The sequence below is a fragment of the Daldinia decipiens genome (assembly GCF_022478715.1).
Source record: "Daldinia decipiens strain CBS 113046 unplaced genomic scaffold F4813scaffold_22, whole genome shotgun sequence".
Classification (NCBI taxonomy): Eukaryota; Fungi; Ascomycota; class Sordariomycetes; order Xylariales; family Hypoxylaceae; genus Daldinia; species Daldinia decipiens.
Window position 1 is genome coordinate 385,803 of NW_026054565.1, and position 17,498 is coordinate 403,300.

At 34.8% G+C, this 17,498-nt stretch overlaps 4 protein-coding genes across 4 annotated transcripts; 3 read left to right on the top strand and 1 right to left on the bottom strand.

The window, feature by feature from the left end:
• Nucleotides 1-5,481: 5,481 nt before the first annotated feature.
• F4813DRAFT_363682 (Oligosaccaryltransferase-domain-containing protein) lies at nucleotides 5,482-6,399 on the top strand. The gene is made up of 2 exons (XM_049243725.1): nucleotides 5,482-5,702; nucleotides 5,761-6,399. The coding sequence occupies exon 2, from the start codon at nucleotides 5,814-5,816 to the stop codon at nucleotides 6,000-6,002; it is 189 nt and encodes a 62-aa protein (XP_049098540.1). The 5' UTR covers nucleotides 5,482-5,702; nucleotides 5,761-5,813; the 3' UTR covers nucleotides 6,003-6,399.
• A 480-nt stretch (nucleotides 6,400-6,879) lies between these two features.
• On the top strand, nucleotides 6,880-9,513 carry F4813DRAFT_363683 (uncharacterized protein). The gene is made up of 4 exons (XM_049243726.1): nucleotides 6,880-7,616; nucleotides 7,673-7,702; nucleotides 8,552-8,716; nucleotides 8,767-9,513. Exons 1-4 carry the CDS (start codon nucleotides 7,392-7,394, stop codon nucleotides 9,223-9,225), a joined length of 879 nt encoding a protein of 292 aa, XP_049098541.1. The 5' UTR covers nucleotides 6,880-7,391; the 3' UTR covers nucleotides 9,226-9,513.
• A 152-nt stretch (nucleotides 9,514-9,665) lies between these two features.
• F4813DRAFT_129277 (PLP-dependent transferase) lies at nucleotides 9,666-12,193 on the bottom strand. Its single transcript, XM_049238696.1, has 9 exons — nucleotides 12,045-12,193; nucleotides 11,937-11,987; nucleotides 11,745-11,803; nucleotides 11,051-11,526; nucleotides 10,623-10,999; nucleotides 10,439-10,562; nucleotides 10,144-10,378; nucleotides 9,982-10,057; nucleotides 9,666-9,929 (listed from the first exon to the last, which is right to left on the bottom strand). The coding sequence occupies exons 2-9, from the start codon at nucleotides 11,963-11,965 to the stop codon at nucleotides 9,908-9,910; spliced, it is 1,398 nt and encodes a 465-aa protein (XP_049098542.1). The 5' UTR covers nucleotides 11,966-11,987; nucleotides 12,045-12,193; the 3' UTR covers nucleotides 9,666-9,907.
• Nucleotides 12,194-13,602: 1,409 nt separating this feature from the next.
• F4813DRAFT_363711 (P-loop containing nucleoside triphosphate hydrolase protein) lies at nucleotides 13,603-15,101 on the top strand. Its single transcript, XM_049243727.1, has 3 exons — nucleotides 13,603-13,898; nucleotides 13,960-14,582; nucleotides 14,631-15,101. Exons 1-3 carry the CDS (start codon nucleotides 13,812-13,814, stop codon nucleotides 14,977-14,979), a joined length of 1,059 nt encoding a protein of 352 aa, XP_049098543.1. The 5' UTR covers nucleotides 13,603-13,811; the 3' UTR covers nucleotides 14,980-15,101.
• The last annotated feature ends 2,397 nt before the right edge of the window (nucleotides 15,102-17,498 follow it).

The following is a 17,498-nucleotide window of genomic DNA, read 5'->3' on the forward strand; positions in this document are numbered from 1 at the left end:
TAATTTATATTTTATATTATTAATGTATATAAATTTTTTTTATTATATAAAATAGTTATAACTTTATTATAAGTTTATAAAATAGTTTTTTATTAAATTAAATGTTTTTATAAAAATAACTTTCTTTTAATAAAGAATTTATATATAATATATATTAATAATTTTATAATTAATTAAATATTTTATATATATCTTTAATTGGATTTTTTATTTTTATTTATCTTTTATATTAATTATATTACAATTTAATGGATATACCTTATATCCATAAATATATATATAGCTTTAATATAGTTTTAAATTATTTATAATTATTTTTACTACTTTTAAAATATATTATTTAAAATATTAATAAAATTAATTTTTTAATATTTTAATTAATAACTTATAACTATTTTTTTTAATTAAAGCTTTAATTTATTAAATAAGTTATTGTTTTTATACATTTTAACCATATTTCCTTTAATAAATTAACGCTTAATTGTATTTTAATAAACTTAATTTAAAATTTTTAACCTAATTTTTTAATTTTATTAATTAATTTCTTAATTATTAATAGTAATAATTTTAAATTTAACCCCTTTTTAAATATTTATTAATTATATTAAATTGTTTTTTAAATATTAAATATTAAGGTATTATTATTATATTTTAATTTATATACTTTAAACTTAAATTAATAATTTATTTAATTATCTATTTAATTTATTTTTAATATAATATTATTTTAAATTTTATTAAGAAATATATAAATTTTAATAAATTTTAAATATTTATTTAATATAATTAATATTTATAATATTTTATTATATTTTACAAAGAAATTAAATAAATTTTAAAATATCTTTTAAAATAATTATAAGAAAAAATATTTTAATCTTTTTTTAAAAATCATATATTTAACTAATACCTTAACGTATATTTTATATTTAATTATAGGTTTTCTTTTAATTTTAATTTTTTTAATATTATTTATAAAGGATTTTAAGGTTTTAAATTTTAAATAACTTAATTTAAAATATTATAAATTTATTATATTTTCTTTTTTTAATAAAAATTTAAATAATTTCCTTATTATAACTAATATAAAATAAATTATAAAATTAATTATATTATAATATAATATAAAAATAATTAATATATAAGTAAACAATAAATAGATCTTAAATAATTTATATTTAAAAAATAAAAAATTAATTTTTTTAATTAATTATTTAAAAATTACATTTTTTTTTTCATATATTATATTTTAACGTATAAATTTCTTTACAATATTATATATTAACTTTTTCTTTAAAAATAACTTTTAAAATAATATTAACGTAAAAGTCCTTTATTATAATTTTATTAATTAAGGTAAAATCTTATATATTAAATTTATTAAAATTATTAAATATCCTTTTTATAACCTTAATATTTTATCCAATAATAAATAAAATTAATAATTTAATTTTTATTATTTTTTTATCTTTAACTTTTATTTACGTGTTAAATTTTAAAAAGGTTTTATTATTAATTAAATATAATTTACCATAAATATTTAATATAATATAATTAATTAATAAATAATGCTTTAATTAAGTTAAAATAATATATACCTTATAAATAAATTTATATCATATATTTATTTTATTAATTATAATTATAATTATTAAATATTTTAAATAACTTAATCCATTATTATTATTTAATTGATTTTTTTTAACGTTAGGTTTAAACCTTATATTAATTTTCTACCTTTATAATTAATTTTAAATTTAAAATATTTTCCACTTAAAAATTAATAACGTTTTTTAATTATTTTATATTTATTTTTATTGGGTTAAGATTATTTTAATTAATATTTTATAATTTTAATTATAATAAATTAAAATATTTCATAATTAATAAGAATTTATATATAAATATTTATATTTTTTTTAAAATATAAACAATTATAACTTTTTTTTATTAATAATTTAAATTAATTTTAAAATATTATATTATTTTTTAAAACAGTTAAAAATTGTAAAAAAAATTTCTTTAACAGTTTAAAGGTTTTTTTTACCTACTTTATAATTATAAATTCTTTAATTTATTTAATTACTTAATTGGTGGCTTATTATACCTTAATTACCTTTAAGAAATTTAAGGTTATAATACTTTTTTTAATTTTTAAGATCTTATAAATACATCCGTTTTTATATAACATTTATTATTAAAAAAAATTACTTAATTAATTTTATCTTCTTAACATATGCTTATTAAAAATGGTAATAATAATCTTTTTATAATTTTATAATAGTTAATAAATTAATGGGTTAAAAATATACCTTAATTTTATATAAGATATTAATTATTAAAATAAAATCGCTATTAATGTATTTTAAAGTAATAAATATAATAATTTCTTTTTTAATTATTTTTTAAATATATTATAATATTTAATTTATTATTAAAGTATTAACTATTTCCTTTATTTAAATAACTGTATATTATTTTAAAATTTTATTAAAATTTTTATTTAATATAATAACATTTAAGATTGTAATATTAATATTTTGGATATTTTTAAAAAGTATGTTACTGCTTTAACAAATAGCCTTAACTTATTTAAATATATTTATTTTATTTTACTTAATTGTTTTTAACGTGGGAATTTTAATTCGTTTAATAAAATTTGAGATAGGTATATATTTTTTAAAATCTATTTATTTTTAAATATTAAGTTATAAAATATTTTACTTTATTTTTAATATTTAATGTAAGTAATTATACCTAATATTTAAAAAGATTATAAAAGTTAAAGAAATAGTTTTAAATAAATTTTTGCTATATGAATTTATTGTAATAATATAAAGATAGAATAGTTATTTCGATAGTTTTATAATAAAAAAGAAAATAAAATAAATATTTATATTTATTATTATATAATTATAATAAAATTTAAACGTAAATTAAGTTTATAATTGTTAAAAAACTATTGGTATTATTTAAGTATATATAGTAATTTTAATGTTATTAAAAGGTTTATTTTTTTTAATATAAAATGCGAAAAGCGTATTCTTTTTATAATTAATGTTTATATAATAAAAGTGGTTAACGCTTTAACTATTTATAACCGGTGTGGCAATTACGTTATACCTACAGCTGTGGGGCCCGTGCACCGTGCGATAATTAATTTATCTTAATATTTTTAATAATATATATTTGGCTTAAGTTTAATCTTAAATATATTAAAGTAATATTTTCTCGTATTTTTATATCCATTTTTGTAAAAAATATTTAAAACGGTTAATTATTCCTTACACAAGTAAAACCTGTTAATATTATAATTATAATATTAATTAAAAATATTTATAATAATATTTTATTAATAAATTATATATTTATTAATAATCGAAATTGATAAAAGTTTAATATTTAAATAAAATATAATTGTTAATTATTTTAATTATTTTATAAAATCGTTTTAAATATTATTTATATTTAATTTAAAAATATATTTACATTTGTATTTACAAGATTATCAATTACGAATATTTTTATAATTATTAATGGTATTAAGGAAATTATAATTAAATTTGTTATTATTAATGTAATTATTATAATGTAAGTAATTAAAGATATAAAAAATCCTTAAATAATAATAAAATCGGTAAAATTAATAATAGCTAAATTAATAAAATATTATTTATAAATATTATAATTAAATATTTATTTAAATTTACATTACGTTAATATAATAAATAAATATAAGTTTATGTTATTTTTAATAATTTTAACCTTTAAATTTAAATATAAATTTTAAACTTATTTTTATAATTAAAATTAATTATATTAATAAATAGGTTAAGTTATAAAAAAATAATTTATATTATAAATTATAAAACTTTAAAAAAAACTTTTTTATTTAAAAAAATATTATTTAAATTATTAAATTTATATTATTAAACGCGTTCGCTAATATAAATTATAACTTAATAAGTTAACTTTATAAGATGAATAATATAATATTAACGTTATTTTTTTCATTATATATAATGTTTATATTACAGGCAAAACTTAAAAAAATAATAATAATGATATTATTAACCCATTACACTTATATATTATTATATAAAATTTAATTATTTTAAAATTGGAAAAAATAAATATTAAAATATTAAATAATATATTAATTATAAATTATTTTAACATTAATATTTATTGTAAAAATCGCTTTTTTATTAAAAAATTACAAATAAATTTATAATTATAAAATTTATTAATAACTTATTATAATTAAAATTATAACCATTAAATAATAATCATAAACTTTTAATAAATATTTAAATAATAAAAAAGAATATTTTAAAACAAAAGATATAAATTAATAACAGCTTTAAAAACAAAGATACTTCACTATTTTTTTATTATGTTTTATTTAATAAAATTAAAATTATACCTTATATTTTATTTTTAAAATCCCTTACACTATTATCCATGCTTATAATATTTTTATAATTATTTAAATTTATAATGGGTTAATTTATTTATATAAAAATACTTCCATTAAATTAATAAAACATATTATTAAAACTTAAGACTAATATATATAATACATAAATTTGTTTTATTAAATTTATTATAATTAATTATATAATATTTTTATATATAAAGTCGTAATTAATAAAGTACTTTTTTATAATTATTTAAAATTAAAATTTTACTTTAATGCTTAATATAAGTATATTTTCATTATAATATTAATATTAACCACTTTTATAAATATAAACTTAAACCGAATATTTTTTATAATATTATTAATTATAATTTAAAAAAACGATATAAACTTATTAATAAATATTTTTATATATAAATATAAAAAACTTATTATTATTAAAATTATTAAGTTATTAATAACGATTTTATTTATAATATCCGTTAATACATATTTTATTAATAATAAAAATAATAATTTTATATTTTATATTAATTAAAATATTAATTTTATATAAAGATTGATATATATTTTATAACTATTTAATTATAACTTTTATTATATATAAATAATTATATTTTATAAATAATTAAAATTAAAAAAAATTAATAAATATTGTTAAAATTAATATAAATTAATTAAATATTTTTTAATAATTAATATAATATAAATATATATAAAATTTAATAATTTATTAACAAATAAAATATTATAAAATATTAATATATTTAAACGTTTATATTTATAAACGTTTATTAAAAGAAATATTTAATATAAATAAAAATATTTAACTTTTTAAATATTTAATAAATATTTATTATTATAAATAACTAATATAAATAAAAATATTCAACTTTTTAAATATATAATAAATATTTATTAATGTAAATAATTAATATAAATATAAATATTAATTTTTTATATGTTTAATAAATATTTTAATTGGTTTAAAATTAATTAAATAAAATATATAGTTTAAAAATCTTACTTAACGTTTATTTAAATTTTAAATCTTAAACGTTTAAAAGTATAAATGGTAAAATCACGGTTAAATAACGGTTTATTGGTTCTACTAAAGGCTGGTACGGTACAACGTTGGTAAAAGCTCCAGCTGGCCTCAATTTATCCATATTCAATATGGACATGTAAAGACACTCACCCACTACCTCAACACTCTTTTACTTTCTTCTCGGCTGGCCTGTGAAACTAGCAGCAAAAAAGCTTGTTAGAGGTGCATACAGTAAGTTTTTCTATAGTTCTAATGCTATTAATGGCACATTATTGACGTTCTATCCCAGATTCTCTCAAGAGACAAAGAAACAATAGACAATCCACTGCTTCTTACCTCAACATGATTTCCGACGACGATCTGTACTCCCTGGCCATATTCCTTGGCTCAACGGCCATGGTACTCATTGTACTATACCATTTCTTCGAGGTCAATTCGCAAGAGGACAGCACCCTGAGCGAGAAAGCCGCGAAATCAACACTAGCGCACCAGCCGGCAGCAGTGGGAAAGCAACCAGGAGTGACAAAATGAAGGAGACGGATATTATAAACTTATGGGTCCTAGGCGTTATATAAGATGCGGAACATCATCCGGATAGTTGTTCGTTCATGTAATCTGGATGTCCAGGGACGTGACCAAGCCATGGGTTAATAAGAGCTATTCTACGAAGGAATATTCTTTGATCAAATAATTTGATCGGTCTCGACCCGGATATCTGCCAGAGGGTATTGCAGTAGATGGACTGCTAGTGTACACTACTTAAGGGGGTGATGTTATATGTTCTAGAATGAGCTAGACAGCCTCTGTTTTCCTAAGGACCTACTAGCTTGTAGAAAAGACTCGAATTAAGAGATTACTAGACTAGGATTCGATTCCAAGTCATTTATCCCTTAAGTGTCGTATTCAAATCCCATATACAATGAATTCGATATTCCGTGTGTTATAGTGACTATAATTAAGACAGAGCTCTTAAGATATGGCATGGCAGATATGTATGCCCATGATCAAGAGGCCTCATATCGTTCTATTAATAAAACTAACTTATAGCTAAATAATCAATAAAAGGTTAGGTACCTGTTTAGCTAATTATTTCTTAAGTCGCGATAGATTCGCTGAAATTGCCCCTAAGGGACCTGAATGATAATAATTAATGCGCTATACATATATTTCGTATAGTTATATGTATTTAACGTATGGGTACCTAATAGATGTACAATACCTAGGTACTTTCAGTATTCAGGTAACAACACTAAAATCAATCATGTCCGACGTAAGAAATCATGCGCTAACCCTAACTTGGTAACAGACGCCACGTATAGTGGAGACTGTAGACGGCTCAGTGGATGATTGGGATGATTGGGAATGATTGAGCGACTCATTGTTTTCCACCCAACGTCGCGCTCCCTCCCTGATTTCCTCTTAACTGCGCCTCTTTCCAAGCAACCTCTGCTTTCTTCCACTTCATCAACAACGCCAACTTAACAATACATCTTCCCTCCTTCATAAATCCGCTAAGAAGAGAAGACTACAGAGTTGCTTCACCTTCAAATTTTTTAATTTTATTCTTTTCGGTTGCATCCAACTTCGTCAGCCGTACCGCCTTGTCGCCGCCTGCCAGCCCGCGAGACAATATTTTTCTACCATCATCTCTTCCACCCACCCACCAACTATTTCCCGCCATCTTATCCCTTGTGCAACGCGCATACGGTTACTATTCATCTCTGCCACCGCCAAATCATCAAGAATTCATCATCGCTGTTTATTAACAGCCGTTCTTTCGTAAGCCGTTGCGCTCGCATCGCCATATCCGTTAGGCCAATTTTACCTGTAGCCTGACCCTTTCGACGCGAATATCCCTCGCGTCGTTTTCCTGATCACATATAACCACCTCGTAATCAGTCTTAATCAACCATAATCACCATGTCTGGAAAGCTCGATCAGTCTCTGGACGAAATCGTCTCTACCCAGCGCCGCGTTGTCGGTAAAGGTCGCCAAAACCCCCGCCGATCTACAAGACGACCTGCTACAACTGCCCCTGTTGGTGGCGTTCAAAAGACTTCGAGGCAGCCTCGCGCCGCAGCGGCTAAGCAAATTCCTGCTAAGGCAACCGGCAGTGGAGAGAGTAAAGTGGTTGTCAGCAACCTAGTAAGTCATTATGCATAGTCCGGCTTCAGATTCAGGCTTAGCTAACTTCGTTTTAGCCCAAAGATGTGAACGAAGGCCAAATTAAGGTATGTTTCCTAGGGCTGTCGCCCGCGGAATTTCGTCGACATCTTCCTTGAAACGCACGCTCGTGTCTTAATCGATCGAAATGATTATCCTCTTACCCAGAGATGGTGTAATTTGACCAGTATGGAACTGTCAGAATGTCTAGTCTCCTCCGTCGACCACATGTGTATCGCACTACTATAGTGTCGGGAGTTGAGCTGTCCTTGTCGCGCACCAATATTGTTCAACCTCCGGTAGGCTTGGCAACCCTCCATGCAGGTAACAATGCGCAGGCGTAAATGGACTATAGCATATCATGACAAGCTGGTTGTCTCGGCAAACGAGATCATGATTCTAGCGAGACAACATCCTTTTATAGGATAATTACAACCCAACGAGCACAGCAGTGAGCATCAGCGTTACAGAAAATAATAGGCGAAGGATTTTACTGTCGATCTCGACTTAAGTATTATTGCTGTATATCCTATATTAGGCTATACGGGGCGAGCCTTTCCATCTTGTTCTTAGACGCGATAATATCGCATGGAACATAAAGGTTGACTGCCTGAAGACTGCCTGGAGGCAGTCTGATGGTTTAGTGGGAGATCATGTCCTCTTTTCGAGAGTGCATTCAACTTCTGGGACTGGGGGTAATGGTGACGGGTGGTTGATCTTCTAGAGTTGTTTACTCACTGTTGGGCTGGATGCTGAATACTAACGCTCACTGCGTGCTCGTTGATGTTGACTTACCTTTGGATGCTTAACCTGGATGTTTCTCTGTCGGCTGGGATCTCACGATTATCGATATTGCCTTATCGCCTTGCGCAAACCTCGAATGGGTTTCTTGATACTAACCTTCGTGCCCTCCATAGGAGTATTTTGCGACCTCAGTTGGACCTATCAAGCGAGTGGAGCTTTCTTACGGCCCAAACAGCGTAAGCCGTGGCATCGCTACAGTTACCTTTGCCAAACCCGATGGCGCCAGCAAGGCTTTCAACGCCCTAAACGGTCTTCTTGTTGATAACCGACCGATCAAGGTTAGTTTGTTATATTTCATTATCCTGGGCAATATGCTTATATTTTACAGATCGAGATTGTCGTTAGCGCCGCCAAAGCTGCAGAGATAGCACCTCCCGCGAAGACTTTGACCGAGCGCATCACCCAGCCTAAGGCCCAGCCCAAGTCTGCGGCAAATGATAAGAAGGAAGCGGCTTCAAAGGCTGCAGGTGCTGGTACTCGTGGTCGTAAGCGCCGTGGACCCCGCAACAGCCGCCCAGCCAAGAAGACAGCTGAGGAGCTCGATTCCGAGATGGCGGATTACTTTGAAGCTAGCAACCAGAATGAGAACGCCAACGGCGCTGCACCTGCTGCCACCAGCGGTGACGCCCCAATGGAGGATGAAATTCTAGTACGTATACTTGCAACTCCATTTCGCATACCCACTAACCAGCGTATAGTGAGTGGATGGTTTAGACCTGGATTAACTTACTCGGAATGGTGGTATTCTGCATCAACATCTCCTTCCATCGCTTGTACTGTAGCTTGACTTGATTTCATATTTTTTTTTGCCTTTGACGTTTAGCAGTGGTACCGGGAAAGGGGCTTGCGTTTATGAGGTCCGCGGGGGCTCAGTCACCAATGAAAATGCGCGATAGGGTTCAGGTAGTAATTCGAGAAGAGGATACACGATTCTGCTACTGAGTTTCGAGTCTTCATAATGTGTACGATATATAAGACGAGCAAGTTCTCATATCGGTGAATAGACAGTGCTATTGCTATGACTAGTCTGTTTTACTTCGCATAGACAATATGGTAAATACATGCATAATCGAGTCGTAAAATGTGTATTGAGCTTCGTTTCGAGATATATAAGACCGCAATATTTTGACTATTGTTCACTGCATGTGAGGGCGGGGAGAAAGCGGAGATGCTAGATGTAAGATCTCACGTGCTCTGCGGTCCTGTGTCTAAGCTTCTTGAGCTTGGCATATTCAACGTCAGGTCTCTTCATACGGCCAGGGACAGGAAGCAGTGAGACCAAAGCACGGCACGAACATGATTTTAAGGAAAAATATTTATTTCGTTAATAAACCTCTAAGATAGTACCAATCGAAGGCCTGAGATATTCCTTTTCTATCTAGAAAAAGGTTTAAAGATGCAGCCATCTCCTTGCACAGATCATACCCGTCCTCCGCGGTCTGTGTTTTGGTAAAACATGCGAGCTCTATTTAAGGGACAAACTTCTTAAACCTATACGGTTGTTAGTTCTACACTTTGTAGTCTAATTATTACATTGACTTACTTGCTGACGACCCTCTCGATACCATCGCAGCCCATCTTAAGAACATCCATTCTGGGGCCGTATGAGAAGCGGACGACTGCGATAGGACATTAGTACCTACGGAATCAAACTAAAAGCACGATCCTATATGGTAGGCTAAACATGTAAAGGGGTATGACTTACAGTGGTGACAAGGGCTGTCGAACAAGTCTCGGCGGCGAGAAGGGTTCAGGTCGAAGAAGATACCCGGAACGACAATAACCTTCTCCTCTAGACAGGCCTGGAAGAAATTCAACCCGTCTGAGATAGGGCCCGGAAGACCCTCAAGGTTGAGCCAGAGATAAAAGGTGCTATCCGGCACATACTTGATCACGAAGCCCATGTCTCGTAGGCGCTTAACCACGTAGTCTCGCTTCTCCTGCACGAATATGTCAGCTTGAATTAAGATATGAATGGGTATATACCGGGGGTTACAAACTCTAAAGTGGTGCTGAAGAGCCTCCATCTCCTTGCGGACAAGGGACGGCTCAAGCATGGGAATAGCAGCCTCTTGGAAAGGAGCATTGGCTCCACCGTCAAGATACGAACCGCAAGAACCAATGCTGAAGACACCATGTTAGTGCAATTCCCAAGTTATGATATATCTTTTTCGAAACACTCACGCCTTAATGAATTCCTTGGGTCCAAGAATCCAAGCAATACGCCATCCAGGGAGACGGAATCGCTTAGTGAGTCCATCGATAATAAGAACATCGTCCTCATCTACGTCCTCGATATTTTCAGCGGCTGAGATCGTGGTACCATCGCAGTTGCTGGTATAGTTGTAGCCCGAGTAGAACTCATCACTGACAAGAGTCGCGCGTCCGCGGCAAATGTCCTGAATCTCAGCCAACTCGGGATTGGCCACTACTCTGCCCGTAGGGTTTCGGGGGTTCGAGGTTATGATGACCGAGGTACCTCTTGCAATCTCTCTCGCAATCACGTCAGGATGGATGTGGTAGCCATCTTCTTCAGAGAGAGGTGTCGGTATGGCGGCAAACTATGTATTGTTAACGGTACTAGACGTTATAGTTCATGAGAACTATCTTACGTTCTTGAAGAGCGACAACATCTCGTTGTAAGCTGTGTAATCGGGAATGAAAAAGCCAACATAGGCATTGTTCAGCACAGCAGCGATACGGATCAGACCAGCTCTTCCACCAGGGACGATGGCGACGTTTTCCCACGAATACTGACTGTCCTTGCCTTGGCGGTGCATCTCGTTGTACATTCTGGCAACGGCGGCACGCAGAGGCTTGATACCGGCGGTGGGGCCATACTCTCTAAGAGCAACAGAGACGTCTATGGTAGTAGGGCGCTCAAAGCATCCCTCGATATCATCCTCAACTTCAGGAGCACCTTGACCAAGGTTGGCCCACTTGTCGGGCTCGTCGAGGAAGCCATACTCGGCGGCTCGCTCAGTACACCATACGACACCTGTGGAGGCACGTGAGGCGTCCAACCCTGCATGAGGAAGATGACCCGGGTTTGCAGCACGGAACTGACGATGGATCTTGGAACTCGTTTCTGCCAAGACACATTATTAGCGATTTATTATATATCGACCAAGACATACAGGGACAATAGCATGAAGATCACGTTTGCCAAGTGCCAAGACCGCCACGAGTCTATATTAGACCCGACACATGGACAGCAACGTGCTATCCTTGGCGGTATTACAGCATGAACGCACGTATCCGGGGAGCTAGTGTAGAGGGTATAGAAATTAAAAACCAAGATCATACCGTTGGCACTTGGGTCGCCGATACTGAATCTTCGTCGGGGAACACCAGTGTTCCGGTTCCTATTATTTGGTTTAGCAGTGTTATACTTATAAATAACATTATAGCAAGGCTTGAGAAGATATTGGCAATTCGTTATAGTGTATATGATGCGTGGCGAAGACTCAGCTACGAAGAGTCTAGGTATGAGCTTACATGGAGAACTTGCGACTGCCGAAAGACATGTTCGCGAGTTGGTTGGTGAGCCTGACGATGTGATGTCAGTAAATTAAAGAACGAGTTGGAGTATAAGATGGGATTTACTTGGCTAGATGTTGTCAATTAACCAAGAGGAATAGGAGTCCTTTAAAAAGGGACGTCAGTTGTCAGAATACGCCGCGGGATAGGTACAGCTTAGGTACAACTTAAGAAAGAGTGGGAAAAGGGGAGATGATATCGCGATAGTTGTCGGTGTGCCCTTTGGGTTCTAAAGAGAAAGTGGGGTGCGACAAAAGAGGAACGTCGTGCTTGGGGGGTGTTGCTTGGGTAGATTTCAAGGTTGTGTGGATCAGTTCAAAAAAAAAAAGTACACGCAGAAATCGAAGTGCCAACTTGAAGAAATAGGGAAAGTAGGCAAGTCATGGGATGGGGATGCGGGTCGGTGATCAATCAGGTCTGACATCAAATCTGTCCAATGCGAGAACTCACCTTAAGTTGTTTCTAATCGTAGAAAAGAAAAAAAAACAAGATAACCAGGCAAGACTGGGTCTGATATTGGATACTGTACGGCAAGTACGTACTGTTGTTAAGAGAAGGGAGAAGGTGTTCAAACTACCTACATAGTATTATTTTTCTGGAAGGTGTACCTCGTAAGGTAGGTCGAAGTAGGTACGGTGCAGTTGTGGAAGTGGACAAAATTTGGTGATTTGGTGATGGCGTCTACAACTGCCCCGTATCTCTTACTACATATCTCTTACGTATGTACCTACCTACCTGCAACCTCCAATCTGCATTCATTCTATGTAGGTACCTACCTAACTTTAGTGGGCGTCAATGCCACAGAACATTCGCCAATCCCAATTCGAAAATAAGACCTGTAGGAGACATCCCATCGATGTCGTAGAATGGGGACGCTGATCGATCTATGCATGCTACCCGACAATATGCATAATAAGTTGCGGTAGGGTTTCTGGTTACATTGCCTTCGTTTTTCCATCGCGTATACGGCATGTAGCACTTACACGTTAGTACACATAGTGTGAATGGATACGCTTGATATTCGTCCTTTGGTGTAATTCGACAATTTGAATCCTCATGATGGGAGAAACCGGAATTCAAATTAAGGCACGACAATCCAATCCATCCCTACCCACTACATACCCTCGTTACCCTGCCTCCTATATATTATCTTACCTATCCGGCCGCAGGAAATACATAGGCGTCCGCGAGTGAAACAACATTATGTTCCGTATTCGTACGACCCGCCGTGTCTTGAAGCTCCGTTCCAATGTTTTGCCTTCCCGAACTGTTCATTTGTTCATTTGCGGTTGGATAAAAGTAGGATCGTTGGTATCTAGGACAGAGTTGTTGGACCGGGAATTACCTAACGTGTCGGGTAATATTTGAAATACCTAACATACATGACTCGTAGGTTAGGTGGTTGGTAGGTTAGGTACTTGATCGGCTTATGGTTACGCAAACATTAGTTAGACCAAATGAACTTTTCTTTGGGGGGGTATGTATTCAATGGTGAGGGGCACGAAAGACCCCTCATCGGGGATCCCGTCTTCGTATACCGGGCTTAGTCAAGTGAATATCAGGTTATGTAATACATACCTAACCTAGGTAGGTACCTAGGTACATATGCCCCACATAATAATGTCTTGGCAGGCCCGGCATTGGTCACTGATAAAAAAAAAGTCAAACGCGTTAGAAAGTCAATTAACGCGTCTCGAACTCTTGGCGGCATACATCCGCATTTTGATAGCTTCAAGTTGACACTTGTGAATAATGTCCTTGTAACCAACCTTCAAGCACGTTAACACAATTCTACTATTTGCTCGACGAACGTACAGATAGATAATCGTAAATATGGCCCTCATAGTCGACAAGCATCGTCCTCGGTCTCTCGATTCTTTAACGTACCACTCGGACTTATCAGAGAGGCTTCGTTCTTTGGTACGTAGTCCTGATTTTGCGTGGTTCTTCTTCACGTCTAACCCAGCAATCTCCATCACAGGCCCAAAGCGGCGACTTCCCTCACCTCCTCGTATACGGGCCCTCCGGTGCGGGTAAAAAAACTCGCATTGTTGCGACTCTAAAGGAGCTCTACGGCCCTGGCGTTGAAAAGATAAAGATCGACGCCCGTGTCTTCCAGACTACCAGCAACCGCAAATTAGAATTCAACATCGTCGCCTCCGTTTACCACCTCGAGATCACCCCGTCAGATGTCGGAAATTATGACCGAGTTGTCATCCAAGATCTGCTAAAAGAGGTTGCTCAAACCCAACAAGTTGATCAGACAGCCAAGCAGAAGTTTAAGGTTGTTGTCATAAACGAGGCCGACCACCTAACCCGAGATGCCCAGGCGGCTTTGAGAAGGACGATGGAGAAATATAGTCCAAATCTACGACTCATATTGCTGGCCAACAGCACAGCCAATATCATTGCGCCCATTCGAAGTCGAACGCTCCTCGTGCGGGTTGCAGCCCCAACGGTCGATGAAATTGCGAATGTCCTGGCGGATTCGGCTAAGAAAGAGGGATGGCCTGTTGTGGCAGGGCTACACAAGAGGATTGCCGAAGAGAGCGGACGTAATCTCAGAAGAGCACTGCTAATGTACGAGGCGGTACACGCTCAAAAGTATGTATCTCGTCCGACCCATGTCACGACCTAGCTAACCGATCATAGCGAGAAAGTTGCAGATGATACGCCCATCCCACCGCCGGATTGGGAGGCATTAATAGCACAGATGGCCAAGGAGATTATGGAGGAGCACTCACCAGCCCGTATCTTGCAAGTCCGATCAAAGCTATACGATCTGCTCACACATTGCATACCCCCTACGACGATACTCAAGACGCTGACTTTCAAGCTCATTCCTATGATCGACGATGACTTGAAGTACGAAGTCATTAAGTGGTCTGCCTTCTACGAGCATAGGATAAGAACGGGGACCAAGGTGATCTTCCACCTAGAGGCTTTTGTTGCTAAGTTCATGCGGATAATCGAGATGTATTTAATGAGCATGGATATGTGAGTCAGTCTCACTGCTTCGTAGGGGAATTTCGTAGGGGAATGGCATGTTTGGTCTGCTCAGAGCTAATGGAGTAACGGATGGCTTTATAACAATGGCGTGACGGAGCTACCCTGAAAAGTAACTGTAGTATATTTCGCGATGATGAGATAGACTTCGATCTACACTGAAATATAATAGGCCTACCGGGTTAGACGTCCGAGGACCGCGGTTGGAAGAATATGAAGCCGATTCAACATCCACTTTGCTAGCCGGTAATTCGGGAAGCGTCGTTGAGCGTCGTCTTGCATCGTCTCTCCGAAAAGCCGAGTTGGTCCCGGTCCACATGAGATGTCATCGCCCCGATGGCAAGATCCGGCAATAGTCACGTTTAAAAAAAAAAAAAAAAGCCGAATGCAAGCGACTTAAATACAGTACCAAGCGGACGGGACGGCCGTCGGGCGTGAGGCTCTGGGGGGTCACATAAATACAACCGTAACCGCAGACCATACGAGTTGCATAGCTCTACCTCGGTTAGGGACATGTCAATAGATCTTATCGCAACACATCTATCTCGGAAGAACGTGAATGGCATGATTTAGTTTCCAAGACTAGGAAGGCTTCTCCACGGTCATGGTGTAAGTGAGAACATACCGGGTGAAGATAGTAGCTAGTTCGCCTTTCACGATAATGGCTATATCGCCAAGCCATATCTCGCATGGTTAACCGGGGAAGAAAGAGTTCTAGTTAGTTTTCCCCACACTCTGGCCAACAAAAAAAACCGAGTTCTAGACAAGGGCCGAGAAAAGCTTGGCAAAAGGTGACGCTATTGCGATATGTATATATGAAGTAGACCAGCAGGGTCCAAGGTAACTAGGTTAGTCTTTTGTTCAGGTAGGATTCGGATTGAGAATTTAGGAGATATCTTTGTCTTCCAAGACAAACGGATGGTTCATTGCCACGTCCTATCGAAGGGTAGATGATACTTGATGACATGTATGTATGTATGTATGTAAGCAACGGAAATTGAATCCTTCTGAATGGGCACGAGGGCAACGGACCTGCGGAGGTATTCCCAGTAACAAAGATTAGCGTACGCTTGGCTACAAGGGGTTTGGTTTAGTCTGGAAGGCGAACGCGGGGTTGAGGGGTAAGGGGACGAGAGATGGGGGACAAAGCAGTTTGGAGTTCTTGTCGGTCCCTTGTTATTGGGATTTGGTGTAGGGTGAGCAAGGTCTTGACTAATAGGATTACAGAAGTTATTGCTATGGTCTATGGTATATACATACTCGTATATACATCCTCACGACGGTATCACAACGGTATCGCGACACCGAGGTTTGTACATTCTATACTTATCAAATGTGACCCATACCATTTTACAACCCTTGGATACATCAAGTGACATGTTCGTTCCCTACATACATATATCCATGCGCTAGCAATAATAGCCACGCGGTCCCAAAAAGAAAGCTATAAATCTCTCGTCTAGATGCCAATAAAGTACAACAGCAGTTATCCCCGTTGGACCGGGACAAATATTGAACTTCTCACCTCCAGAACTCCCCGTCCAGATCCGGCCAACCTTACAGAAGGGGGGATCAGCCCTGTCGACATACTGATAATGTCGTCCGGGACGCTGTTGCGATGCAGTTATCCTTCACCTTTAAATATTGCCCCGTAGTCCTGGTAAAGATCCATAAATCCCATAAATCCCATAAATCCCACGGTGCGGTCTCGCTATGAGAGAAAGATAGGTTACCATAGGTTATACATCCATCCGACTTCGCTATGTAGTAATGAAATGATGCTTGTTTACAACTTGTATGTACGCCTAGCTCGGGAAACCACTAAATAGGCAATCTACCAAATCCCCAACATGTCCAACATGTCCAACATCATAACCCGGCCCAAAGGGAACTGCGGCCTAGAGCTTCAAGTAGTCCATCCTACCCTTTGTACGTATTGCTACGTAGTTACGTAGTAGGGTATCTAGGCAGTTAAGGAGGGTGTGAGATCAATACCAGCCTGCGTGCGTCAAGAGTCAGGTGAATGCGCATCTTCATATTCCAAGCCCGCGAGAAAAGAACTGAGACGCTTTGGCGTCCTAGCAGGCCTGGGCATATCGCAATTAAGCGTTGGTGTTGAAAAGGTTCCATCAAATAGTCTAGAATGGAGAAAAGACGGGGACCGAAGGTATGGTACATGCCAGAAGGACGTCAAAAAGGGTGGCGCATCTACTAGGATAATTGATTGTTAGTATGTACCTATGTAAAGGTACGCCTGCTTTTTGACGCTTTCTGCATGCATAGGCACGATGCGGTCAACGGTCGAGCGGAAGAGAAAAGACCCACATGGTTCCTTCATTGTCCTTAGCATACCCCGGTCCGGGTCGGCAAATCCCCAACGAAGTCCAGTCAAGTGCATCTGGTATCGGATTAGCAAGGCTTGTCTTGACTGGTAGAGTCACGTTTTAGAGGCTTCTTTAGAGGCTTTTAGAGGCCAAGAGCTACATGTATGTAAGAGGCTAAGAAGCTAAGAGG

What these genes read in the sequence shown, in the direction of transcription:
- F4813DRAFT_363682 (XM_049243725.1), top strand. Translation starts at nt 5,814, where the DNA reads ATGATTTCCGACGACGATCTGTACTCCCTGGCCATATTCCTTGGCTCA.
- F4813DRAFT_363683 (XM_049243726.1), top strand. Translation starts at nt 7,392, where the DNA reads ATGTCTGGAAAGCTCGATCAGTCTCTGGACGAAATCGTCTCTACCCAG. An exon ending in AAGTGGTTGTCAGCAACCTA is followed by an intron (nt 7,617 to 7,672) that starts GTAAGTCATTAT and finishes ACTTCGTTTTAG; the next exon opens with CCCAAAGATGTGAACGAAGG. An exon ending in TGAACGAAGGCCAAATTAAG is followed by an intron (nt 7,703 to 8,551) that starts GTATGTTTCCTA and finishes TGCCCTCCATAG; the next exon opens with GAGTATTTTGCGACCTCAGT.
- F4813DRAFT_129277 (XM_049238696.1), bottom strand. Translation starts at nt 11,965, where the DNA reads ATGTCTTTCGGCAGTCGCAAGTTCTCCAT. An exon ending in GGCAGTCGCAAGTTCTCCAT is followed by an intron (nt 11,804 to 11,936) that starts GTAAGCTCATAC and finishes ACCAAATAATAG; the next exon opens with GAACCGGAACACTGGTGTTC. An exon ending in CTCTTCAGCACCACTTTAGA is followed by an intron (nt 10,379 to 10,438) that starts GTTTGTAACCCC and finishes ATATTCGTGCAG; the next exon opens with GAGAAGCGAGACTACGTGGT.
- F4813DRAFT_363711 (XM_049243727.1), top strand. Translation starts at nt 13,812, where the DNA reads ATGGCCCTCATAGTCGACAAGCATCGTCCTCGGTCTCTCGATTCTTTA. An exon ending in CAGAGAGGCTTCGTTCTTTG is followed by an intron (nt 13,899 to 13,959) that starts GTACGTAGTCCT and finishes TCTCCATCACAG; the next exon opens with GCCCAAAGCGGCGACTTCCC. An exon ending in GAGGCGGTACACGCTCAAAA is followed by an intron (nt 14,583 to 14,630) that starts GTATGTATCTCG and finishes AACCGATCATAG; the next exon opens with CGAGAAAGTTGCAGATGATA.